Source organism: Musa acuminata, chromosome BXJ2-5 (assembly GCF_036884655.1).
Source record: "Musa acuminata AAA Group cultivar baxijiao chromosome BXJ2-5, Cavendish_Baxijiao_AAA, whole genome shotgun sequence".
Classification (NCBI taxonomy): domain Eukaryota; kingdom Viridiplantae; phylum Streptophyta; class Magnoliopsida; order Zingiberales; family Musaceae; genus Musa; species Musa acuminata.
The window spans coordinates 4899470-4926370 of NC_088342.1; the positions used below are offsets into that span (position 1 = coordinate 4899470).

A 26901-nucleotide genomic window follows, 5' to 3' on the forward strand; every position below is an offset into this window, starting at 1 on the left:
TCCTGTGCCTCTCAAGTTATCGCAGTGGTCTCTCATGTAATTTCAATTTGTTAGATTTCATCTTGTCGTTCTGATGGCATGAACAGGAAATTGCAGGCAGACCACAAGTCTATATGTCCTCACAAGAGTGCACAAAACAAGTGGATTTCGGTGTCAGGACGATGAAGAAAAGGGCAGATTATATATAAGTATAATTTTTTTCAAATAATAATAATAATAATAATAATAATATATTATTAGAGCTAAAGATAAAATCAAATAGAAGAATAAGAAATTAAGAAAGTATAAAATAGACTATATTGAACTTTATAATATATATATATATATATATATAAATAAATAACTTGAATGGATATAAAATAATAATTTAAATCAAGAGATCTTTAAAGACTACATCTCAGTTACTCATTATCCTCACAGAGATCAGTGATAAGAAGGATCCATGTAGCAGAACTTGAATGGTTGCAATCTACAGATTCTTTGCTGCTGCCGCTGCGTGTGTGTGTGGGGAAGCCAATACATTCGGGTCATGTGGAACAAGCAATCAACAGCATGGAACTAAGGAAATGGATCGAATCGCACTCAAAAGTTCAGAATGAAATGGAGAATCTTCAGACTACAAGAGTAAAAAACTACGGCTGGTCCTTTGCTAACCAGACTTGGACTTGATTTAGGCGCCTTCCCCATTCTCTTTGCTGCTACATCTTTCGCCCTCAGAGAGGAGAGAGTGGTGGCCAACTATTTCCAGGTCGGAAACATGGTTGATTTGCTGTGAAGCAGCTGTAGCTTTAGTAGAATGTTTGCTGAATTTTTTGTGCGAGTTCCTCGGCGCTGAGCTCGCACTCTATTCCGATCTGCAGAGAGAAATAATCATCAGTGATACATGAATCGATGTAAGAAAAGCAATGAAAATGAAAGAAGTAACGTGCAGTCATGCATCTCCTTCTTTTACCATCATCATAAAGCTGGCTCTCTGTATGCTTCTTGAAACCCATGCTTAGGTCATAAAGAGCTAACTTCATAGATGTGTGAATATCAGAAGAAGAGCATGGCTTAGTGGATAAGAGGGAACATGCATCAGCTGCCAAGAACTGCGTGAGAGATGGACCTTGATGGTGAATGAGTTGAGCATGGTGTCATCGGCGGTGGTGATTCTGACATGGAGTATCTCGAGCGCGAGGGCCTCGAGAGCTGCAACTATCTTCAGAGCTTGCCCAGGGATGCGATGCGACACAGTTCTAAGGATCACGTTTGGGCCTGAGAACTTCACCTCCACATCGGCCACCGGGGATTTGGAGTTGGCTACCAGCTCAGAGCTGCTGCTGTCAATAGGAGAGGAGGATTCATGGGAGGAGACCAGTGTCGGGGAGAGGTAGCTGCGTTGCATCCCCGGTCCGTAAGGGCTTCTCGGTTGTGGAGTTCTTGGACTGATGGGAAGAGCCATTCTAGGGCTTAGAGGTGGTGGTCTGGGGCTCAAGGTTGAAGAAGACCTCGGGCTGGAAGCTGGCCTTGGACTTAGCAGTTCACCGTAAGCTTTCCTTTGCTTCTTGGCCTCCAGGGACTGCAACACTTGCTGCAGCTCCTTGATGTACTCCACTACCCCTCCTATGATGCTTGCTTGATCTCCCTGAGCTCAAAAAATACATAGATGTGAAAGTTACGAGCATCAAAGCCGAAGAAACACAGAATAGCTATGAGATCCATTTTACTCTTTTGACATAGAAGCAAGGCATCAACGAGCGCAGCACCGACAAGTGATCGTTCATCTGCTTCCGCCGGTTGCGCTCCACCGTGACGTGAGACATCTTCTGCTGTCCATCTTGGGCAACCGCAGCGTTCGACACTTTCTGCTTCTTCCGAGCTTGGCCGGCCTCTTCATCATCCTCATCGGCCTCGAAAGGGCCAGCTAACCCTTGAGAACCTACTGGACGTAGCTCCACATTTATGGCATCCTCAAATGTTTCCAAGATGCTGAAAAGATCCTCCGGCGAGGTGGCTCCGACCAACTCCGCTTGCGTCAACTTCGCGTGCCCGAAGACTTCAGTCAGGTCTTCTCCCATGTTATCCAGAAATGGTCTTGGACGAAGAACCAAAACCACCAGGGGATCAATGGCAGCACAGAGCCTTATGCTATGTTGCTCTAGTAGGCATGAGAGAAGCTGTTAGAGAGGATAGATGGCAAAGAAACCTTTAGCAATGATAAGGAGGAAGCTACTGTATCTGCTTGGGCAATAAATTGGAGGTTGGTAGTCACAGAAAAGACTGGAGAGGGCAAGAATCAAGGAGAAGATGGGGCCATCTTTTCGAACTGCAAAACCAGAGATGGCCATTGGCTAACGGGGTTTCAAGTAGACACAGTGATGTCTTTTCACTGGAGGCTTCTTCATCCTGGATTCTCCCTTTTAATCTAATGATTCTACTTTTTTCGGGTGATTCAGTCTAGATACTATTTTCATTTGAATTCATCGTAGAATTTTGTTCCTTCGAGACTTCGATTTCTAACATCTGCGTACGATATGAAAAATAATAATGTCATCGACTCACCCGTTCACCTCAACTCAACTGTAGTTAAGGAAAGGCAAGAACGCATTAAGACAAGGCGATACGGTGTAACTTTCTCTGCTCTACCTTCCATATAAACGATGTAGAGAGCTTCCCTTATTTGTGCCAGACAAACCAAGATCATGAGCAAAGCATATCATCACGGGCATCCTACTCTGACATTGTCCTTCAGAGGATGCACTAGTCAGCTACCATCATTAATAATCTCCTAACGGGGTAAGGGATATCCTAACACATCGTTAGTCTCACGTCATCGAACGCTTAGGTATAAAACTAAGCCCCAAGCCAAACAAGAACAAGAAGACTCTATCTTAACTCTTCTTCTGAACTTTATTAAACTCCCTCCATTTATTATATTGAATTGAGAGTCGGAGGGATCCCTCCATTTATTATATTGAATTGAGAGTCGGAGGGATCAGGTCGGGACATCCCCATAATATCGATCGCTTATGTAGGGCCCAAGTGTATCTAAGGAGCACCTCAGAATGATGTTGAGCACTTCTGGACAAGACTAAGGCGCCCCTCGGGACGACCCCGAACTTCCTCCAACAAATAAGCTGCATCTCAAGATGATCGCAAATCAGCCACCATTAGCTAGCAACGCCTCGAGAGTCCACCTGCCACCTTAGTTGCTTGCTCGGTCCACCTGCCTTTGGGACCGAACTTGATCGTGTTGACTCTCCAATCAACATCACCAAGATAACAATACCATGCTTTCTTCGTCGTAGGATAAGAATCATAATATCTAATTTAATCTGACATCCAAAGGTATTTAATCCAATATCAAAAGTTTCATGGATATATTATTATAAATTTTAATTTAAATATTTTAAGCTAATTATTCAGACTAAACTATGTTAACAAATTACTTATCTCCTAAGTCAGATTATGATAATTAATATCAGAATCGACCTAAAGTATGGGACATAGTAAAGACTTGTTAAAAAAGATAACCTTCGAGTGAGATAAAAAAAACACTTTATAACATAAAGTTATGTCTCACTCGTGTTAAGCTAAGGTTTAATAAGCTAAGATTTAATTATGGACTTTGCTGAGAACCTCAAGTCAAGTGTAAGATAGATTGTAACATTTTTAATTAAATTTTACGTTAAAAATGGACTAAGATCAAAATTGGCATAACAACAACCATTAACATGATATGGTTTTTATATGATAGTGTTTCGGTAGGCTCCTGATTTGTCTATTCAGAATTAAAGAAGTTAATGAGTTAGTCATTCCATCAAATCGAGACATACTGTGACAATATCTCAGATCGAATTTGTTAATGTGACATGATTTTTATATGACAGCACTTAATGGACAAATTGGAAGAATGTTTCTCGGATCGAAAAAGGTGTTTGATGTAACAAAGCGGATCTTTCAAGCAGGAGAATGATGTTAGAGTTCATTGCCCACATAAATGTAGTTTGTATGCAGGAGAATGAAATGCAAAAGTCATGTAATAAAGTGATTCCTTGGAATTAAATTTCCTTTTGGCACAGAATCGAACAGTAAGCATATGAGACAGACCAATGCAAAATATAAAATGAGAGGCAGCAATCATCTGTCAGAAGGCTCGGAGAAGATGAGCACAGACATGCTGTGCCATGTTGAATGGATGAACCATCCATCACCTCTCATTTAGTGATCAGCCGTCATCGGTCTCAGTATATTCCTTTCTTCGTGTTTTCTCCCTTTCCTCATTTACTGTTTCATTTACCACATCCAACCACCGGTATCATTTTGCATGAGTATATACAACTGTGAAGATGTCCATCTGATCTTTTCAGGGCCTGTGGAGGTGACATGAAATCCAACTCTCATGTTTCCGTCTTTCTTCTAATAGACGTGAATAGTCTAATATATTTCATTCAAATAATATAGAATACATGAAAACATGTAATGCAGAAGAGTGGAAGGTCGAAGCCGAAATCTGGAAACTTTTGATTGAAATTTCACTACTAGCCATATAAAATCTATAAGCAATCTCTCTCTCTCTCTCTCTCTCTCTCTCTCTCTCTCTCTCTCTCTCTAGCCAGATTTTGCGGTCCTCCACATGTAACACCATAAATACGTATAACTCACAAGAGACGCAAGATCAAAAAAGCACGGGTGACAAGGCTGCAGCGCAGTATATAGCCACTTTGCTGAGACGTACCTCCGGTTCGAGGGCTTCAATGAAGGCTCCCAAGGAGTCATTCAATGGCACCACGAAGGAGGCATGAGAGAGAGAGAGAGAAGGCGGCACAAAAATCGGAGACTGATATGATATGAAAGCCGCCTTAAATAAGGTGGCATGCTGTCTTCATGTGCACTGACCGCAGCTAAGCAACAAAGATCACGACGCCGCCGACTCGTCCTCTCAAAAGCGCCTCACCGTTGGCCTCCTCCTCTCTAGGGATTGATTCGTGGCTGGTGTCTGTCTACTGTTCTCTGGAACAAAGGCAGTGAGTTGTCACAGGTGACAAGAGAAAGCAAATGGAATCGACATCATGTAATTACAGTGGATCATATCATAATGGTATTTAGTAGAAATAACCGTGTAATCTTCACATCTTCCTCTATTTTGAATCAATTTTATTCAACTTCATATCAGATTTGAGAATGATTTGTGTTCTTTCAGATTTTAGGTTGGCTGCCAAATCCAACATATGGGAGTTTGCAATATGGCCAATTAGGATGCTTACTTCCTCATAGAACTCGGTCTATTTCTTCCATTGTAAATCTTGCAGCTTCATGATTTTAGCAATTCGAGTGGTTGGAAGGAACCAAATCATGATTTTAGCACTGCAACTCACACTGTGATCAATGCTCCTAAGCAGTGTTTGAAGAAGTAATGTGTTTCAGTTTTTATCCAAGTGAAGGTATCAACATGACAGAAACCATAGCTAGTAGACCTCCACAGTGATCATTTATTGAGATGTAGAAGATAAAAGAGAGCCACAAATTCTTGCATTTTGGTACAAAAATAGGCATCTTCTCTGATATCAAAAGAATGCCAGAGAATCATGGCAACAAAGATTAGGCAGGATTCTCGTCCATCAAAATTTACAGGGTACTACATCTGATTACAGTTATCCAAGCGATAATACAATCATAATCTTCTTCAGCTGAACCAGATTCCGTGCAGCAGTTTGAGAATCCTGTGGCTTTTGGCTTTCCTGTAATTTGATCTCGACACATACGACGGATGCGAAGAAACAAAGTTTCGCCTTGGAGAAGCTGTAACTGAGATTCACTCGTTCGTTATAAGCTCCATAATTAACTCATTCCAAGTATCAATTGCACCAGGCAAGCACCAATGCAGACAGTCATTCTGAACCTTTGCATTCTTATTCTTGTCGAATGGATGGAATGTCCTGTAAGGACCCGAATGAGCATCAGGCCGCAGCAATGAGAGCTGATAAGTGTCCAAGAGTTTCAAATTTGCCTCATTCTCTGAACCATCAGCTGTCGCTGCCCTGCCAAACTCCTCCAACTCAATCTTTCGCATCACATGGTCCACATCCTTGCCATTGAACTCCCTGATCTTATACGGTGAGGTCCTGTTACATTTGCCACCACTAAACCATTCACCATATTCGAAGTGGTCTGGCGTCCATGTCCTATAAATTACGACGGGCTTGTGCTTGGAAGTGGTGACAAAACCGAAGACAGAACTAAGGATTTTGCTATAAGCAGACTCAAGACTGAGCTCTGATATGTTCAGCTTGGGGCAATAGTGGCAACCGACAACTGTATTATTCTCCAAATAAATTGCAGTTTTCAGAAACCACTGGCCACCAGATATCACTATGTAATCAAAGCTATTATACTGACTTGTCCACTTTTTATCAAGCGTGTCGATGTGAAGCCGGTTTTCAGACTTCGACTCGCCATCATCATTTTCGAAGATCTCTGCTTTGATGAGGAACGGGCTCCAGATGAGGGAGAGAGTGAAGTTGTGAGAGGGGAAGTGCCATCTTCGTGATTTGTATTGGTCATCATGGTAGATCTCAACAGGATCTCCGGCCTAAAATACAGTTAAGTTGATCGGTTATGATAACCAGGAATAACAATGTCTCTTACATATAGAAACAATTGATGCAGCAAACCAAAATACAGAATTATAATGTTGTGTGGAGATATAATATATACATATAGTTATAAACAACCGACTAATTTCAGGGTTGTATCAGTTTATCCAGGAATAATCCACCAGTTTGTAGAGTACTATGACAACAGATACCAATGTAAAATCTTTTTGAACAAGAGAGATGACACTGCTTGTAGAAATTGCAAACCTTCTAGGGGAGGATAACAACTCCTCAAGGTGCCATAGTTATAAACAACCGACTAATTTCAGGGTTGTATCAGTTTATCCAGGAATAATCCACCAATTTGTAAAGTACTATGACAACAAATATCAGATGTAAAATCTTTTTGAACAAGAGAGATGACACTGCTTGTAGAAATTGCAACCCTTCTAGGGGAGGGTAAACCAACTCCTCAAGGTGCCAATTCTGCTACAATCTTCATAATTGCAAACCTTCTTGGTAAATGTAAGTGACTTATCGAATAGTGTATACTGTACAGGGCTTATCATCATAATTTTAGGTTTCATTGCTTGGAGAAAGAATTTAGAAACAAGGTCACAGTGGAGAAAACACAAGAAAGTACAACTGGTATATATCAGGGATTTTTTTTGCATTGACATGTACCTTTAAGCGATTATGATTATAACTGAGGGATTGCTTTCTTTCTGAAATTACCAAAGGCCATACTTTACCAAAACAGTGGTACATTACTATAAGTTCTAATCGCACAAACTGCTTTTGAATTCCACCATAGTGATAACACACACTCCTGTCAAATTTTACCATGCAGAGTTCCAAGGAGTATTAGACAAACTTCGCTTCATGCCAGCATTTAAGGCTGGATGCAGTTCACTGAACTGCAAACTTATTGGAACATTTAAGACACCAATTTGGAGTTTACATTTATCCTATATTCGATAATCTTTGCATGAATAAACATTTATTGGAAAGTCAATGTTTAAGAGCTTAGAGGTCACACTGAATGCCAAAACACAAAAAGATCAAAAGTAAAATCATCTAAATAAGTCAAGTTGGACTACTATAACATGAAAAAATTCAGACTAATAATTTATTAATTAACCCCAAGTTTAGGGACAAGGAGAACACTTGATCCTACAAACAAGAAAAATAAAATATATGAGAAATTTTATAGACATGATAGGATAATCACTGGATGCAAGTGATGAGGTTGATAACTATAAGGTTCAACTAAAATTATACTCACGGATGTAGACAATGCTATATATCAAAACAACAGACGCACAGAACATTGTAGACTAGTTCTGATCATAGGCAAGTCAGCTTGGTTAAGAAGCTGAATTCAAGGACACCACATGGTTAGCACAGTTTGCAGCTTAATGACCTATAGTGGATGGTGATTGTCATCCAGGTTCCAACATGAATCATGGTAAAATCAAATGAGGCACCATGAAAATATTCAGCCAAGCATCAGTTGTGCTTAAATTGATAATGCTGGAAAAAACACTGGTGAAGCTAGTTCTGCTCTAATAAGATGTTTTAGAAAATTAATGCTACATGGCCCAATTAACTAGAAAAAGTTAAGTTTTAAACTTGTTGCACTAGATACTGTTAATAAAATTCACCTTAGAAAGAAGACAAATCAATGACTGTGCATGGTTGCGAAGAATTGAATCACCAACGAGCGCCCAACTTCTGTTCTGCATAGTTTCCAAAAATTTTGTGGCATTGAAGGGTGGTACATGACAACCATGTGGTTTCCATCTCCAAAAAAGGTATCCCACATCAGGACGTCCATTCTTCATACAATTTTGAGGAGGTTCTATGAATCGGCAGCTCTCATTGGTGTACAGTGGTCCTGATGGATTCGGGATCCACTCTCCCGTAAAAAGATCACACTTATCTGTAGTGCATATACCAGTCAAACAATAGCACAAAAACTTTAACAAAACAAAGAAAACAACAAAAGAAAATAGAGAAGCTACAAAAACATTATTATGGAAATACAAAGTACATTACACAGAATTCAGACTACAACAGTAAACAAATCTTTCAAGTTTCAGGCCCTTTGCCACAAGAAAATATATCATTAAACATAGAAAATTACTACGTCCCATATATAATGTTTAACAAGAAGCAGATAATACTAAGAGTTATTTAGCATTTTTAGCCCTTCCCCCCTCTTCTTGCTTTTTCCCATTGCCCAGAATGACATCTAATACCAGTTCAGCTGCAGTTAATTTGTAATGCTTCCAAATTCATAAGCACATTTACAGATCCTGGAAAAGATTGTTTATTCATGAAGGATCAACACCAAAAATAACATCTATCTCAAATCCAAATTAACACAAATACTATTTAGATACCTGACCAAGCTTAGCTGCTTGACAGTGATAACAACATGAAATTGTCCCTGACTTGGCTATTAAGAAAAAAAAGGATATGATTTATTTTCTCATATTTGCTTTCCATTCATATCCATATTTGAAAGCTCTGGACTTCCTACCTTGTTGAGAAACTTGTTCTTCAACATCTAGGGCGGCTTTTGGAGCCGGGGCACCTGCATCTGTTGATGGTAAGTCTGAAATGGACAAAGATATTTGATGATTTTAGATGAGAAGATAACTGCAATAAAATGAAATCTAATATGCATAATAAGCTATAATAGCAGCCAATTTTTTTGGTAAAATTTTACCTCTAGAACTTCCAAAACATAACTTTTTTTACCAGCAGATTCATAAACTGCTAATCAACAAGGGGCAGATACGCTAACTTGACCTCTTAAGTTTTCTCACTTTCTTATAGATCTAATAATTGAGCTTTTCTTGCATGCACTTTACTAGTATGTAATGATGTTAAAGCAAATTATGCTGATGGGATCTTCAGATCTAACCACCATAACAGTAGTACAATGTCTAGGTTAATTACACAAACTGCACAATAAACAACTAGTCAGGACAATATCATCATATAAATTATCCTCTTTTTCCAAAGAATCACATGGCTTACTGGTCTTGACAACTGCGAAACCTTAAAATCCCTTTCCTTTCTCTCTTAAACTAATCCTTTCTAATTATTCAGTAACATTGATGTGACAGCAATCTCACTTTCAGCACCTGAAATGATAAACTGACTTCTCGATTTCTCATACCCACTAGCATAATTTACCATAATTCAGGGGAAACATAACTAAGGTCTTTCTCAAGAAAACCAAAAACTTAAGTTTTGGCTCTACAATTTTTTTCATCAAATCAAATCCCAACAACAGGAAAAACATACCTCTAACGTAAAATCCAGAAAAAAGAAATATATTTACTTCTTATCAAAGTTCAGATCACTCCACTGTAAAGACGCAGAAATGTTTTTTGTTTCAGTGCACTCGACACACAAATGAAACCCCCCCGAGATCGGTTCTTCGAAAGTCCTATCTAAAGAAACACCGCGAACGGCACCAAGAACGACTCCTTTACGTCCTTTGTTCGATTACGCATTCCACGAAAACTCAACCCCAAAAAATAACTCATCTTGCGAACAAGATTCGCCCACCTGTTTGTGGCTTTGCGTCCCCAAGGCCCACGACCGCACCCGCGGAGGCCGCTATCTCCGCCACGGGGACGGGCGACACCGGCACGGCCTGGAAGTCAGTGGAGTGGGAGAAGAGGAGGCGAAAGGAGAGGCCCACGAGGATCACGAAGACGAGAAGCTTGACGACGACGTGGTTGCTTTTGCGCTGGTGGACCGACCAAGGCTCCCAGTCCCACCCCATCCTCCCCTTCACCATCTACGTTCTCCGCTCGCCAAACAAGAGTACAGAAATAATGAAGGTGGAGAAGCAGAGGATTAGAGATCAGAGATTTGAGAGAGAGAGAGAGAGGGAGAGAGAGAGAAAGAAGGGGGAGAGGGTGACGATGTAAACTTGTAGAAAGCACCACTCCAAGACGAAGCAGAGAGAGAGAGAGAGAGAGAGAGAGAGCGGGGTTGGGAAAAGAGCCATTTTTATGATCATATTGCAGAGACAGAGTGGGACAGGGAAAAGAACCACCTTTATCCTCTTTCTTTAAAATCCATAATGTTATCACCTTGCAGCAAACAAAGAGTGGGAGTAATTCCTGTGACAAAATTAATTACTCGTGCATGCAAAGCTTTTAAAGATTGGAATTTTCCCCAATTCCATGCCACTTTCTTTATGAGGATTGGTGGACAAGTTATCATCTTGGATTTATAAATAGGCTGCCAAATGATGGACCACTGGTTTGAAGAACAGACACTACTTGTGAGAATAAGTATAAAAGGAAAGGAAGAGAAGGAACAAAGAAGAAACTACAGTGATTAAATCACCCTTTTACTGCTACAAAATGTAATAAATGTCTCTTGCTGTTGGTATGAATGATTGGAGTATGTAAATGCTGTTCCACTATGTTTCTTCTAAGAACATAAATCAGTGTGTACTACAAGGTGATTGAGTCCACATAGTTGTGGAGTCACTGATGGAACAGTAGCTCGAAGAATGAGAAACTTCTTGATTAGCTTAGCATCAAAAAATCCTTGTTCAATTATGTATTAATACTGATCAAGATTGTAGCTTAATATTTAAAGAAAATATAATGATATGATTGCTCTGCAGCAATTGAAAGGTGAGAGTAGTTGTACCTGTTTCTGGCAAATTGAGACATTGATGCTTTAAATCTTGCAACTTTGATGTGTGGATTTGGTCCCCCAGTGCTGCTCCACTTTGTTCTTCACCACAGGCATTTGGCAGTTCATACAAGGTCCCAAATAACATGTCATGTGACCATATCTGTCCACTGTTGAGCCAAATGGCTTCTCCCTCACCATCTCCCCCCTCTGTGTCGATTCAACAAGAAGCAAGGAGCAGAAAACTTGTCTTCCTACAACAGACATGATCTGTCTTACATCACCAGTTCATCAACCAAGCCACACCATTTCCAAGTTATAATAACTCTTGCCACACTCAAGTCCAAACAATCTGTCACAGTAACCTTATCATCCAAGTAACACAGCCTACCAAGAACAAAGCTTCCGGTTGGATCTTTCTTTGCAAGTCAATGAACTTGTTTACCAAGTTTACCTTGCCCCATGTATGTTACTTTGATCCAAAGCATCCTCTTCAGCAAGTATCTACCAAGCCAGAGTGATTCAATCACTGAGGTAGATTGTTTACCTCAGACTTTTCAACTCGACCTACCAATGCACTTGCTTAAATTTGTGGCATTGAATAAAAGGTTGTAGTAGTTGGTACCTTCCAAAATCTAATGGTGGCAGTGGAAAAAAGTTCAGCTCATATTGGTAGATCCAGAAAGAGTACTAACATTAACATCTACCTGTTCATGTTTTTTCAGACCACCCCAAGGCACTTTAATTGCTCCAAGAAGTCACACTTCAATGTTTGGTCCCAAAGAGGAGAAATGATGGGTTGCATTTATTAGCCAACAAGCAATCTATATCCATCCAATCGTGTATCAACCTCTACTATTTCCAGTAGGCAGGGTAGTTCCTCCCAGCTAATTTGGAGAATTTAGCAGTCATGTGGTTCACTGTTTTTCCTATCTTATCAGCCAAGAAATTGTCTCTGATGCTAAGGCACCAAGACCTCCAATCCCTTTAGAAGAGCAGAAATGGATGCCTAGTTTCCATCAGAAATTTAACCAAAAGCTCAAGGTTACAGCAGCAGCAATAGAAATGAGATCCTGCAGTAAGAATATATGGCAGGAAAACTAGCATGCCTACAAAGAATGATCAAACAAACACAAAGTCTTATTTAACTTAATCACCAAGCAGCCATAAAATAATTATTTCAGTTTGTGATTCTCACTCTTGGTCTAAAACATCAGATAAAAAAATAATTAAGCTGTAATTAGTGAAACTAACTCCATGACACTTATCATGCAGTTTATACTTGTCAAACCTCATGAAATGGAAGGGCATAATACTTGATGAGAAAAAGAGACGGAACACATCAAAGAGAAAGTAAAGAACAAGAGGCCCCATCCTTACCTCAATCAGAAAAGGCAGCCTATTCCACAACCTGTTAGCTGGCAATTTAGATCAATGGACCCAAAGCAGAAAAGAAAGCTGATAGTTACAGTTCTGTGATAATGATGCACAATGTCTATTTGATTTCAACGTCAACCAAGTTAAAATCCAAGTGCCATAGAAGTGTCTTCAGGTTGGTGAGACAAGAACTATGTCAATCCAACAAATGGACTATTTCATGTGCTCATCTAGAAAAGCAGTAACATCTTGGACCTACCCTTACAATCATCAGATCTTTAAATGTCAATCAAGTACCTTTACAGAATCTTTAGTACGAAGAACATCTTCAAATTTCACGTTATCAGATTAGAGTAGCTAGCCCTGAATTAATAGTAAATTTTAGAAAAAGCTTGAAACCCAAGCAAAATGCAAGCACGGTCAATCTGCATATCAAAATAAACAGTCATCTGAAATCCAAACCCACATTTATTTAAGATTTAGTCAACTTATTAAATAAGAATATTGGTTGAAAGAGATCCAATGAATTGTTCACTTTTTAATATTCTGAATTCGAGTAATCAAGATGTTCTAACTCCTAAACATGTGAGACCTGCACATGTGCAAGATCTCTCATCCCTAGAATCTCTCGAACAAAGTAGATAATAATATAATGTAACATAATAATGAAAAAAAAAGATGCATTAAAGGAATACACTCCAAAAAAGTAACCCAATGACACAAAAAAAATATTACCTAAAGGCTAAACCCATTTCAATCGAGATTTGTCCAAACAAAAGACTTCACAAAACAAAATTCACTACAAGCACCTGCATGCTGAATACTGTGAATCTACAGGAATATGGGAGTAACATGGCAGACAATCAAAAACTGCACATTAGAAGAAGAGCTTAGAAGTCTCTTAGATATCAGGTTTCAGGAAGTTGCATTGATGGGCTGACTCAATAATCCTAGGAGATGCCCAATGAATGAAACTAGAAGGCTGTAAACATGGATACAACAATGTATATCTGAGAGACATCATGTTCTGTTGAGAACAGTTTAAGTAGTAAACATGATAGAGTGGGTCAGATGGCATCCTTTGCGAATAGAGGTTTGTCATGAATTAGAGAGCTACACTCCCATTAGCATAACTTGGGAGAAGTTTCAACAAACAAAAGATGTAGAGAATAACATAAACACAAAAGGATGGTAACTCTAGGAGCTGACTTTGATCTGTATTTATCAAAGTTGAAGCTTCCCAAGAAAAATTACAAGTGAGGTAATAGGAAAGAACCTTTTAAAAGATACAAAGTGACCGCAGGGAACAAATGAAGTACAATTACTCCCCATCATGACATCCTCAGCATACAGGAGAATTGAAATCTCCATTAGATGATCTGCTGGCACCAACTGCTGCCCTTAAAGTCATCACTTAAGCAGACTTTTGGAACACACATGCAAACTCATGCAATGACAGGTCATTTGGACTGCTTATGAAGACGCGCAGCAAGTATAGCCAAACTCATGCATGTATGAAAAAAGGGTAGTGAACTGAAGGTGCTAAGTCTTCTACTACTCACATCCTTTGACGCATTCCATCGAACATATCAAAGGCATGAACCGTCCACTTCTTTCTAGCATACGCTACTCACATCGTCGCCTTGATGGGACTGAAGTAGACGTTTGATCTCAGAAACAATTGTGGTGTTCAGTCTACGATACAAATCATTCGCGTGTCGAGAAGAGAGAAGTATTTTTCACTTACCAGCAATCTTACCTGGCTTGTGATTGCGGGAAGCATGAGTCCCTTGCGGGAGCCACATACCGATGGTAGGCACGTCCAACGAAGAGACGGGTACGGGATGCAATTGGTTCGTAGAGGGTCGCAGACACCGGATCGTTGCAAGCATCGTAACTGAATTGGTAGCGTCGATTGGATTACTGGCGCTGTCTTCAAATTTGGGCCGTGAACCTATGGAGCGGACATGGACCGTTTGCCAAGGCGGACCGGGCAACCCAATCTGATCGATCTCGACCGTCCACTGCCTCGTTTCTCGCCTCCATCGCTCATCCCCTCCGTATAAGAGACGGGAAGCACATAGGGTTTCTTTCACAGCCCGTGCTCTCCTTTATCTCCGCCTCCTCCACTCTCGTCTCTTCTCCATCTTTAGAGGTTAAAGAGACAGGGCTCGCCCGGCCCCGTCCGCCTTGACGACGCCTCATAGCCTCGTCTTGGCCCTCAAAAGGAGATCCTTTTTGGTTCCGGTTACATAGAACAAGCAAAGCAAGATGACGGTGAAGCTGTCGAAGGCGGAGAAGAAGGTGGTGTACGACAAGAAGCTGTGCTCGCTGCTGGATGAGTACAGCAAGGTGCTCATCGCGGTCGCTGACAATGTTGGCTCCAACCAGCTCCAGAATATCCGCAAGGGCCTCCGCGGCGACTCCATCGTCCTCATGGGCAAGAACACCCTCATCCGCCGCTGTATCAAGATCCACGCTGAGAAGACTGGCAACAAGAACTACCTCAACCTCCTCCCGCTCCTCGTCGTAAGTTCCTCTCTCGCTTATCCATTTATCACCGGTGAAATGTTCTTGCTTTATAGATGTTTGCTTTTGTTATAACAATTGTTTGATTCAGGGAAATGTTGGGCTGATATTTACGAAGGGAGATCTTAAGGAAGTCAGTGAGGAGGTTGCCAAGTACCAGGTGTGCTTTTGTTCTCCTATGATCTTTTTCTCTTTTGCAGTTGGTTTCAAGTTTGAAAATGATATCTTTAGGTTTAAATAGCAGATGAGGAATTGCAATTGTTATTTTTTTAAATGGTCGTTTGAAATTCTATTATGAATTTGTTAAGTAGGTTATTTGCATAAAGACATTTCATGTACATATCTAATAATTGTCATCAAGTTCTCGTTATTTCTTGCAAATTGCATATGTTGTAATCGGTAACATGCAAATGAAATCAGATGTAGATTGCTGAAGTCTTGTAGATTTATACTTTCACTGAGCATTGCATGCCTGTACATTTACAAGGTTGTGGATACTTTCGAAATCCTATAGTCACTCAGATACAAAATCTCAGTCAATTTTGAGCTAGCCTTCAACTCCATCTATGATATGATTAGAAGGAAAAAAAACCCTTTAGTAAGTCATACCGGAGACATCAATATGTTTATCAGGTATTTGAAATTCTTTGGTATCATTTGCATCATTTTGACTTGAACTGGACTTGGTTCACTTTTAAGACTGAATTTTCCATTTTTTGGCTTTTTTAAGGAAGCAAGTGTGGTTAATTGATATAATACTCATTTGTTTTTGTTAATTGGAAATTGTATAGAGAGATCTGGGTCAACCTAGTTATGCTGGACATAATATTGACTGAATTTACTCTTCTTAGGCTCTTCCATATGTTTAGGGAGGGCAATAGATGTGCAAATTGGCTAGCAGCCTATGCTAGGTCAAATTGTTATTCTTTCATTTAGAGGGGGGTATGTCCCTGCTTTTTACAGTTTTTTGTGTGCTGGCCTCCAGAGCGCAGTGTGTACCCGTTATCTAAGTTAATGTAGCTTTTTTCCTTTGAAAAAAACCTAATTATGCTGGACAAAGGTTACATCTAATGTATTTGCATATTTGGATGTATTTAGCTAGTTGGATACTTGTCAGAAAGCTTGATTGTAAACTTCAAATATTGAGAGGTATGGACCTCTTGTTTTGAAGGATTTATTGGAACACATTCAGTCAAATATTCTTTGTAAAATCTTTTAAAATAGGTTAAATATTGTTTCTTCTGGTGTTGGACCCTTGGGGCATGTACTCTAAATCGTAGGATTCTTGTGTCTGTTTGTGAATAGTAACTTTATTCATTATAAAGCACCTTCACTGGATGGTTCTTTCTTATCTAACGTGCTTTACTTATAGTAGCATAATATGTTGAATAATATATATGATGGAATGTAGTAGAACGCCTTTAAAAATATATTGGTCTAAATTTGTGATCAAGATTTTTGCAAGTGTAATCTTTATTTTCTTGCGAGCAAGATTTTTAATCTTGTATCGTGCCCGTGTACCGAGCTTTGCTCAGGGCGGTAGGGTATGGGGTATCGATCGGTACGCCGGGGCACATCGAACTGTATGCTAAAAAAATAAATAAAAATCAATTTTAGCCTCATTGTCATCGCCTTGTCCTTCTTTTTCTTGTCGCCTTGGTTGCGGCCTTTGACGTCAAGGAGGTGGGGAGAAGAAAGACGGCATTGAAATGTTCTCCGTGCAGCAACAGTGGACTAAGGAGATCGTTCGAAGATGAAGAAGGCTAGGGTCTTCGTCGCCTTCCTTGTGTCGCCTCTTCCGTTGCTCTCGCTATCGCCGCTCCTGATCCCCGTGCCTCCGGCCCCTCTAAAATGGTACGACTCTCTTTGTCGTTACCTCTTGGATCGAGATCGAGAAAGGGTGTGGAAGACAAGTTCACGCCAAGGTTCGACTGGCTCAAGTTCATCGAGACGCTGGTGACAGTGCAATGGGCAATGGTGACTCCGCGGTCCTCTTTCTTGATGTTTTTCCCTTTTCTTCGATGCTTTTTCGTCTTCTTTGAATGCCCTCTTCTTCCTTGTCTCGCCATACCAAATACTTGATATCGCTCAGTAGCGAGCAGTCCATGTGCCGATCAGTTGACGGACCAGTACGAATTGCCCGTATCGTACAGTACGGAATGGTATTAAAAACCCTGCTTGCAGGTCATATTTATTTGCATTGTGAAGCAAGAAACTCTTGGTTGAGCTAGCATGGGTTTTTATATTGTGACTAACAAAATTGATCAACTCTTTTGCAATTGCATGTAAAATATTACACAGTTTTTATATTGTGATGATTTCTTTCACCTACAACACTTATAATGGGTTTGAAGATCCTTTTGTTACTAATGAGGTCTTGATATTGTACTTGCATTCCTTATTTATGCATTCTATCATAGAATTGAGAGTGGTTTTAACTACTGGGAAAAGAATTTTGGAAAGTTGAAACAAGATTCTTATCTGCGAAGTCTATGCAGAAAACATCTATTGCAACAACATAATATCATATTTTTGTTCTACCAAATCAGCAAGACTTCTACATGGTCTGTCCTTATTAAACATCTGTTTTCGCTGGTAGATGGTATCATCTTTTAAGCCGATGTAAATAGAGTTTCTCTGTGTTCCTTTCTGCCGACATTTTTAGCTTTAAAGTACTGCTGTTCCTGTTGGATGGCTGGTTGAGGAGTGGTAGTCTTCACTTGGTCCATCAAATTTCATGTAGCATTTATTTTTTCTCTTTTCCTGTATGTTCAGGTCGGAGCTCCTGCACGTGTTGGTCTTGTTGCTCCCATTGATGTTGTTGTCCCCCCTGGGAACACCGGATTGGACCCTTCGCAGACATCCTTCTTTCAGGTGAGTTACATATATCTTTTGTACTTCACACAAAATATTGTTGGTGGGTTAATTTTGAAACCCCTTTTGCTTTCTCTCAGGTACTCAATATTCCAACCAAGATTAACAAGGGTACTGTCGAAATCATTACTCCTGTCGAGCTGATTAAGAAGGGAGAAAAAGTGGGTTCATCAGAGGCTGCTCTCCTTGCAAAGCTTGGGATACGGCCTTTTTCTTATGGCCTGATTATTCTGTCCGTCTATGACAGTGGATCTGTCTTTAGTCCCGAGGTGCTGGATCTCACAGAGGATGACCTCATCGAGAAGTTTGCCGCTGGTGTCTCCATGGTTACTTCGTTGTCTTTGGCTGTTTCTTACCCGACCCTTGCAGCAGCTCCTCACATGTTCATCAATGCATACAAGAACGTGGTTGCAGTTGCAATTGCAACAGAGTACACCTTCCCACAGGCAGAAAAAATTAAGGAGTACCTAAAGGTAGATTTCATATTCCCAGCTATAGGTCTTCTTCACACTTCCTCTTATAAATCTATAGGATACTAAATCCGTAATTGGTGCAGGATCCAAGCAAGTTTGCTGTTGCTGCTGCTCCTGTTACTGAAGAGGCTGCAGCCGCCGCTCCTGCTGCAGCACCTGCAGAAGAGAAGAAAGAGGAGCCAGCCGAGGAGTCCGATGACGATATGGGCTTTAGCTTGTTCGATTAGGAGTTATACCTAGCTAAAGAAATGCTACCAAATTTATCGTTCAAACTTTATTTTGCTTTTATAATCCTTAGTTCTACCAAGAAATTCCTAGTTCAAGTGGAGTTATAGCCGTCGTGTTCTACCGTGTGTTTCTTATATCAAGTGTCATCTGTTTTCTTATTTAGATTTTAGACAATGCGCTTCATTGTTTTATTTTTGTGGAAATAGAACTCCAGTTTTTGCAATTAGAAATGCCTGCAAATGGTTCGTCCAAGTTATCGGATGTTGCTTCGTAGTGTAATCTGCTCGATCTTTCTTTGTCTGTGTGTTTATATGTATATGCCATTCTTTTGTGGTTGGTGGCTTGACGAGCCGGTGAGCCGTGGGGTCCAGTCTAGCTGAGCGTTTTCTACCTATCCTGTTCACAGATGGGTCCCAACACGCCTCTCTCTCTCTCTCTCTCTCTCTCTCTCTCTCTCTATATATATATATATATATATATATATATATATAGGTAAATTGGTAATCCGTTGTTCTCGACAGAGCAAAGAGAGGAGCTCGAGAAGAACGAGGAGACGGGAGACAGGAGGGAAAGAGGGAGGAAAAGGGGAGGCTTTTGCCGTCGAGAGGGCGCTCGGCTGCTTCTTGCGTTTCTCGTCCGTCTTTCCTAAGCCTCCAGAGATAAGGGGGACGCGAGGTTTACCGTGTGGTGGTCGAGTGTTGAGGGTAATGGGTCGGGTTCCTCTTGGTCTGACGGCTGCCGTTGTGGTCCTCGCCTTCGGCATCGCACTGATGCCCTCCGTCCGGGCCCAGGCTCCGGCGCCGGCGCCCGCCAGCGACGGTCAGCCCCTCTTCCCTCGATCCTTCTCTGCGTCCCTCTACATTCTCTTTTTCTCTCCCCAGATTCGTCCCTTTTTGTAGGAAAGACGTTGTTTATCCGCATTTTGCGACCCTTCGCCATTCCGCTTCCTATTTTGTGCGAAAGATCTTCTAATTCTATATGCTCGACGATTGTTGGGATTCACTATGTGTCAAAGCTGCAATCTTTTCGTGAGGACTACGAGAATCTGATGGAAAATGGTTGGAACCTTCGTTTTTCCATGAACCTTCATGCTTCGCTTTTGCTGCAATCTCATCCAGATCTGCTCCATATTTCCCAAGTAAATACAGAAATTTAAGGGGGAACAAATCCTCGGCTAATTTTGGTCGGCTACGGTTACGTTTTCTTGAAAACATCCCTCTTTTGTCTCATAAAATGATCTCCCAAATCTTTTTTCTTCTTTAGTTTGGCATTTATGATACAACTTCTTCCATGTTCTTTGTAGGGTTAGCAATATATTAGGAAAGATCCTCTGATAGCATTCAGAATTACTAAGTAGAAGTCTCAACCATGGAGAAAGATTGCCAGCTCCCTCGTTGTCATTCTTTTAACACATGCATTTGTTTTGTTTCTTATATGTTCATGTGCCTGTTTTGGGTATTTCTGCAGGAGTATCAATTGACCAAGGGATAGCTTACCTGCTGATGCTGGTTGCCTTGGTGCTCACCTATCTCATCCACCCCTTGGATGCATCATCTCCCTACAAGCTCTTCTGAGCATCGAGTTGATGATGGTCTTATTAGGAACATGAATGTAAGAGAAGGTTGAAATGGTTGTTCTTTTTTGCTCGAGTAGTCTGCGATGCAATTTGGACGTTGTCTTTTGCTGGTTTTGGCTTCTGAGACTGTTCTCCTTGCCTGTTCTTCCGAGGGAAGCACCAAAGAGAAGTGTTGTTCCTGTGAGCTGTAGCAGAATAAAGTCTTGTCTCAGCATTGCAGTTGTTCTTAGTTGGAGCTGCTTCTTGGCCAAAAATCTGCAACCAAAATAGACAACAGTTTATTTCATCAAAGTTGGAACTAAATTTAGTCTCCAATTTTTGTTCACTGATACCCATACATTTTCCTTCCCCAAGACATGTGGTTGTATACCTTTTGATTTCTATGAAACAGGAAGAACTTTGGAATCAGTGACAGATGTGGTTGCATAACTTTGTTTATACATGAAAACAGATTAAATTCAAGTGTTGGATGGATGAGATTAAAGTGCAACCCTAAATTAGATCTTCCTGTTTGTTAGTTTTCTTACCTTCAATGAACTTACCAACATCTAAATTGATAGCATCTTGTAGATTTTTCTTAAGCTTTCTGTATCTACTTAGATTTTGAAGGGGTGAGTGCCAATTCCAGTGAAGAAAGGCCTCACAGTTCTGCATGTAAACAATAAGCACCTCCACAATCTCACTTCTGACCTATGTAGACAAACATTTGTTCTGTGACTACTACACTGCAATCATGTCTGCAGCTGATCTGAATTCAGAAACATGTGAACCTTCCCAAGCAGAAGTCTACAACATAACCACCCATGAGAGAGTATTTAGTACCTTTAACCGAGTGACAAACATTATTGTCATCTAAGACAAGTCAATAACATCAATAATACTTCAGATTTCTCAGCAGTTCAGAAGCAGCAGCTGCTCAAGTGAATAGCTAAAGAAACAGTACATATCAAGCTACTCAATTGCCTTACTCAGGTCACAGGGAATCCTGACCTACAGAATACATTTTCTGCACTGGGTTTGATCCTAGAAAAGGTGAAACATCCTTTATCCTAGAAAAGGTGAAACATTGCCGACAGAGCTGAAGACTCTGAAGAGAATGGTGATACAATAATGAATCACACTACGAAGCAGTGTCACAATAAGCTCCGCATAGAGAAACCAATGTCTCATTGGGGAGTTGATGGGGCTTCTGTACCCTGAACTGGTGTTGGTGTTGATCCCTCTGATCTGGCTTCTGTACCCTGAACTGGTGTCGGTGTTGATCCCTCTGATCTGGCTTCTGTTGATGGCCGATTCCCGCTATCGAACCTTCTCACTCCCTCGATCATTCTCACCACTTGTGCCATCTTAGGCCTCCGTTCGGGCACCCTTGCCACGCAGTTCATGGCGATCTGAAGCATCTCCACCATCTCCTCCTCGATATTAGGATACCTCATCAGCTCAACATCAAACACCTCTGCAGTCCACTCTTCGCGGACGACAGACTGAACCCATCGAACCAAGTGAATTACCTCATCACCACTACCCACTATCGGAACGGGGGATTTCCCTGTGAGCAATTCGAGCATAACAACTCCAAAGCTGTAGACATCAGAGGCTTGTGATGCTTTCTTTGTATCAGTCACCTCCGGTGCACGGTAACCCACAGTGCGCGGCACAAGCGGAGCCATTGGATTGATGATGGATGGCAAGCCAAGGTCGGAGACACAACCATATTGCTGGTTGTTGAGGAAAACGTTGGAGGATTTGATGTTGCCATGGACAAGCTTCCCATTGTTTTCCATGTGAATGTGTGCAATTCCTCTTGCAGCTCCGAGTGCAATCTTAAGCCTGGCTTCCCAGTCCAGAGGGGTCCTGTCCTGCCCTCTCTTTGCTGCAAGATATTGAATAGGTATAATTTTAGCATACAAAGTTTACACTAGAATTAGGCATCATCTGCCATGAAGAACATAGTGAGTGATTTGAAGCTTGTTATTGATGGAAAATATGATTGCTTGACTGAAGAAAAACACTTGGAAATAAACTTCATAAGTCTTGCATAATATAAAAAATGATCATACGACACAAAGGAGACTCTATGCATGTGAGGACTAGTGATGTGAGGAGATCTAGAGAGAGATATAAGAATAATTTACTAGAAAAAGACCCACATAACCGATCCCAAATAGATGGGAAATTATAGCCTGTATTTTCTGTTGTTGTCAATGTTGTTGTTCTGTATCAAGAGAAGATACAATCATTAAACTGAAAGCAATAGAAATCATTGCATGCATGTTGTATCTACTGAATCAGATTGTAGGTTCTGACTATGCCAAAATTGCTTTTCATTTCCAACATATAGATGAAATTGCAAAATAAGGTCAGCATCATTGAAATATCAAGTATTGATTTTCTTATGGACATTTGTTCTGTGAATTTGATTTGAGGTAACAAAAAACCAGTGCTTCTTGTACCAGTGGCTATGTTTCAAATTTTAGCAGCTATTTGGAGATGGCGAGGGCAGATAAGAAAAATGTAATATTTAACATGGAAATGTTAACTATTACAAGCTAACATAGCTATGTCATCCAACACTCAAAGAATAAAGCAGAAAAGAAAAGAAAGGAAAATATGCTTGCAACAGAGAGCAGAAAGGAAAACAAGAGAAATAGGTAGAAGGGCCAAACTACAGACAATATCTGCCTCAAGACAAGAAGATAGGAGCTACTAATTTGGCATTAGATGGAATATTAGGTTAGAAAAAGTTAATTGGAGATGCAATCACAAAGTTCCAACACAAGTTCCACAAACATTCAATGTGAAACTTTAGCTACTCCTTTCTGGCAAGAAGTACCACTTTTTACATCCATACGTATTGGTCATCGTACCAAATACATATAGTTGTGCATATTACTTATTAGCCTTTACTACACCACAGAAAATAACAGATATAATAATGTGCTGTTATCTAACAATACCCACTTTCATGCTACCATAGCAGTTAATTGAAGTATAATGACTTGTCTTAAAAAAAGTTAAAACTCCATCAAAGACTCTACAAAAAGGTTAAACATATGAATCCTCTTCGATGTCCCATGTAATTAGTCTCTAGTAGGTATGGCCTTAGTAATAACCAAGCATAAATCAAAATCCAGTACCAGTTGACACTAGGCAAGCAATTCAGCAAAAGGAGTCCTGCGAATTAGCAAAAATGTTGAAGGTTTGAAAGATTGAGAAGAGAGAACGATGGTACAATGCAAACTATTAAGTAACAAAAAGACACCAACAAAGCATTGTGTCATTTCTGAAGTACTTTCTCCTGTGCTGATTATTGATCAAGTTCCTATGACCAATAAACTTGTGAATTTAGTAGATATGTACACCTTCTCCTATCCATTTCAAGGAAATGAACTGCGGACTCCATGAGTCATATTTGCAAAAAAATTTTAAAGGGATATTACATCAGGTGTTACAACTCGATCTTATACTACATCATTAACCAGTTATTGTTACCTGCCAAGATCCAACCACACCCTCTCTCTCTCTCTCTCTCTCTCTCTCTCTCTCTCTCTCTCTCTTATTCTCTTATTTCCCTTCCTTTCTCTGATTGAAGTTGCCTAAGAAAATAAGTTAGAATGAAGCAGAGTTAAAAGCTCTGCTAATTATGCATAGACTTTATCTACTACCTCTCTCTCAGGGAAGTTCCAAATCACCTCATTCTAGCCTGCAATTCCACCTTAAGGAAAAAAGGTCCAATTGTATGTCAACATCAACTTAGAATCATTTTCATATGCCCTTCAAATTATATGTGAAGGATAACTTATCCACTATGATTTAATTGATACTTAATCCTTCACTTCCTATCAATGAAAAAGGCATAGGAAAACCTGAGTCAGGTATACATCACACTGCAGTTACCTAGCAGCCTTTCTCAGCTTTAGACCTATAAGATGATATCTTTCTACCAAACTATAGGAACAGCAAGCAAAACACAGCCCACGATGTGACAATTCAACCCCTACTCCAACCACTATAGCATAACACATCACTATAAAAGCCAAAAGAAAGGTTAGAAAATGACTTTTATCATTAAGTGGAGTGATTGACCATCTTTAAGAACTTGACTGTTGATCTTATTGCCCCAGGACAAGCCTTCATATTAGACTAAATTTAGAACAAAAGAGAGAAAAGGATAGGTAGTTGACTTATCTAACAAAGACCGACTACCATACAAGCAAGTAAAACACATCAAGAACTTGAAACTTTGACATGCAATTCAGTGTCTTTAACATTATGAAATATGAGCATTTAGGAGCAATTTTTATCGAATTACACCTTAGAAAGAAACTAATAGACCAACTTAACAGTGTAAAGAGAGTGATGAGCAATATACCATGTAACAAGGAAGAAACACTGCCCTGGTTGAAATAGTCATACACCATCAGCTTCTCATCTTTGGAGTAGTAATACGCCCTCAGCTCCGCTACATTCTCATGCTTTATCCTCCCTGCCACCTCCATCTGCTGCTCAAACTCTTTCTTCACAACACTAGCTTCCTTCAGCCGCTTCACCGCCACCGTAGTCGCATCCTCCAGCACTGCTTTGTACGTTGTCCCAAATGTACCTTTCCCCAGAACCTCAGCAGAAGCCCTCAGCAGATCCTCTAAATCGAACGCAAATGTGCAGCCCTCGAAGAACATAAGTCGGTTGTTTGCGTCCTGATTCCTGGTGACAGCCTTCTCCGGTGACCGGTCCCCCTTTGACCCCTTCCCGGATATTAAACTCTCATCTTTCCTCTTTGAGTAGCAATGATAGAGGAACAGCGCAAGCATCGCGAACAGCAAAGCACATCCACCGACTATAATTCCAAGAATTGCTGATTCGCTCAGCTTCCTCGCAGTCATTGAGCTGGGAACTTGGGGAGGAGAAGGCGGCAGTGGGGATGGCAGTGATGATGGAGTTAAGGGGTATATGGGTGACAAATCGTTGCCGGAAAATGATGAATTTGGAAACCTTTGGAGGGATTTGGGAATTGTGCCCTCAAGATGGTTATTGGAGAGGTTGAGGAATAGGAGGTTTGGGAGCTCGAGATCTGGAATTTGCCCCGAGAACGAGTTGTTAGAGAGGTTCAGAGCGGTGAGCTGAGTCAAATTGGAGATGGTAGTTGGGATGCTCCCGTTGAAGTCGTTGAAGGAGACATCGAGGGCGGTGAGATTCTTCCAAGGCGAGAAATCCGACGGCAGAGGGCCGGAGAAGCTGTTGAGCTGGAGGTGGAGGCCGGTGAGTGCGGTAAGGTTGGCGAAGTCAGCCGGGAATGGGCCGGTGAGGCTGTTGGACCGGATGCTCAGGATCTGGAGGGCAGAGAGGCGGCTGAGGGTGTTGGGCGGGATCGGGCCGCTGAATCCGATCCCGGGGAGGCGGACGGTGATGACGCGGGAACCGTCGGCGCTGCAGGTAACGCCGTACCAGCGGCTGCAGACGTCGGTGATCGGGCTCCAATCGAGGCTGCGGGTGTGCACGGTGGAGGCGAGGAAATCAAGCAACGCTTGCTTGTCCTCCACCAGGCTGCCGGCGCCGCCTCCGACGTAGCAAATCGCCGACCAGAGGGCCAAAACAGACAACAACACTCGATTCGAACTCATTTCTTGCCCTAGATTCAGAAATCCCCTACACAGTACGATAAAAATCTCAACTTCTTTGCATTCTTCTCTTCAGAACCCCAAATCTTCCACCAAAACCACGAAAATATACAAAGAATAATCAAGGTTCATCTGTCATCACCAGTGTGCCAGTTAAACAAGGTACAAAGAACCTAAAGATTTTGTCCTCGATCTCAGCAAGAAACCCAACCAAGCTAGATATTCGTGTGGAGATCTAGCCGTGAAAGAAGCGCGAACGTAGCAGAGACGGAAGCAGGACTTTGCGTGAAAGAAGGGCGCGCCGGAAGAGCTAGCTCACGATGAGAAGCATCAAATGCAATCATTCACTCATCCAACTGCAATCACCAATGAAGGGCAGAGAGAGAGAGAGAGAAAAGGAAGCGCTAATGTCGAGCATTATCATGCATAAAAAAATGAGGTAAGAGAGACAAGCAAGTTAGTCGCCATGTGAGAGCAGAGCAAAACGCGGAAGAGAGAGAGAGAGAGAGAGAGAGAAGGGAGAAGGAAGCCTTGGGAGAGTTCCTTAGAGATCGGCAGTTGCCGAGCTCGAGAAGCAAGTGGGGAGCAGCGACGGGATCGAGCTCTTCGTTTCGTTTGTCTCCACGTTGAACATGGCGGTAAAAATGGGAGGGAGCGGGAGAAGTGGGGCGGCGCGGGTTGGTGGCTTCGTCATAGCACTTTTACATATTTATCCTTTCAAAAGACAAAAAATAGCATACTTGCCCTTATAAATTATATATTATCAATATAATAATTATATATTATCAGTATATTAGATTTGAGATTTTATAATTTATAAATAATTGTGTAAAATATTATCGTTAATTATATAAAATAGTAAACTTTAAAAAAAAAAATAAGATTTATAAATAAAAATTTAAATACTATAAATTTAATTAAGAATATGATTTCTCGCCTTCTCTTCTCCTATTTTGACTTGTCTTCTCCTAAGA

General features: G+C 40.8%; 4 protein-coding genes across 9 annotated transcripts; 1 reads left to right on the plus strand and 3 right to left on the minus strand.

The window, feature by feature from the left end:
- Positions 1 to 714: 714 nt before the first annotated feature.
- On the minus strand, positions 715 to 2060 carry LOC103984378 (transcription factor SPEECHLESS-like). Its single transcript, XM_009401859.3, has 3 exons — positions 1710 to 2060; positions 1109 to 1627; positions 715 to 854 (listed from the first exon to the last, which is right to left on the minus strand). Exons 1-3 carry the CDS (start codon positions 2058 to 2060, stop codon positions 789 to 791), a joined length of 936 nt encoding a protein of 311 aa, XP_009400134.2. The 3' UTR covers positions 715 to 788.
- A 3391-nt stretch (positions 2061 to 5451) lies between these two features.
- LOC103984124 (protein trichome birefringence-like 25) lies at positions 5452 to 14508 on the minus strand. Of its 6 annotated transcripts, none has more exons than XM_065108169.1 (5): positions 14192 to 14508; positions 11268 to 12261; positions 9124 to 9198; positions 8243 to 8520; positions 5452 to 6574 (listed from the first exon to the last, which is right to left on the minus strand). In XM_065108169.1, the coding sequence occupies exons 2-5, from the start codon at positions 11398 to 11400 to the stop codon at positions 5798 to 5800; spliced, it is 1263 nt and encodes a 420-aa protein (XP_064964241.1). In that variant the 5' UTR covers positions 11401 to 12261; positions 14192 to 14508; the 3' UTR covers positions 5452 to 5797. The 6 variants fall into 6 exon arrangements, with proteins under 6 accessions (XP_064964241.1, XP_064964238.1, XP_064964239.1 ...); XM_065108166.1 differs by having other exon boundaries at positions 11268 to 12361; XM_065108167.1 differs by having other exon boundaries at positions 11268 to 11887; positions 11960 to 14508.
- Positions 14509 to 14706: 198 nt separating this feature from the next.
- Positions 14707 to 18985, plus strand: LOC103984125 (large ribosomal subunit protein uL10). Its single transcript, XM_009401558.3, has 5 exons — positions 14707 to 15158; positions 15250 to 15318; positions 17934 to 18032; positions 18113 to 18505; positions 18589 to 18985. Exons 1-5 carry the CDS (start codon positions 14901 to 14903, stop codon positions 18730 to 18732), a joined length of 963 nt encoding a protein of 320 aa, XP_009399833.2. The 5' UTR covers positions 14707 to 14900; the 3' UTR covers positions 18733 to 18985.
- A 2190-nt stretch (positions 18986 to 21175) lies between these two features.
- Positions 21176 to 26523, minus strand: LOC103984126 (probable inactive receptor kinase At4g23740). The gene is made up of 2 exons (XM_009401559.3): positions 24682 to 26523; positions 21176 to 22182 (listed from the first exon to the last, which is right to left on the minus strand). The coding sequence occupies exons 1-2, from the start codon at positions 25928 to 25930 to the stop codon at positions 21476 to 21478; spliced, it is 1956 nt and encodes a 651-aa protein (XP_009399834.2). The 5' UTR covers positions 25931 to 26523; the 3' UTR covers positions 21176 to 21475.
- Positions 26524 to 26901: the final 378 nt, after the last annotated feature.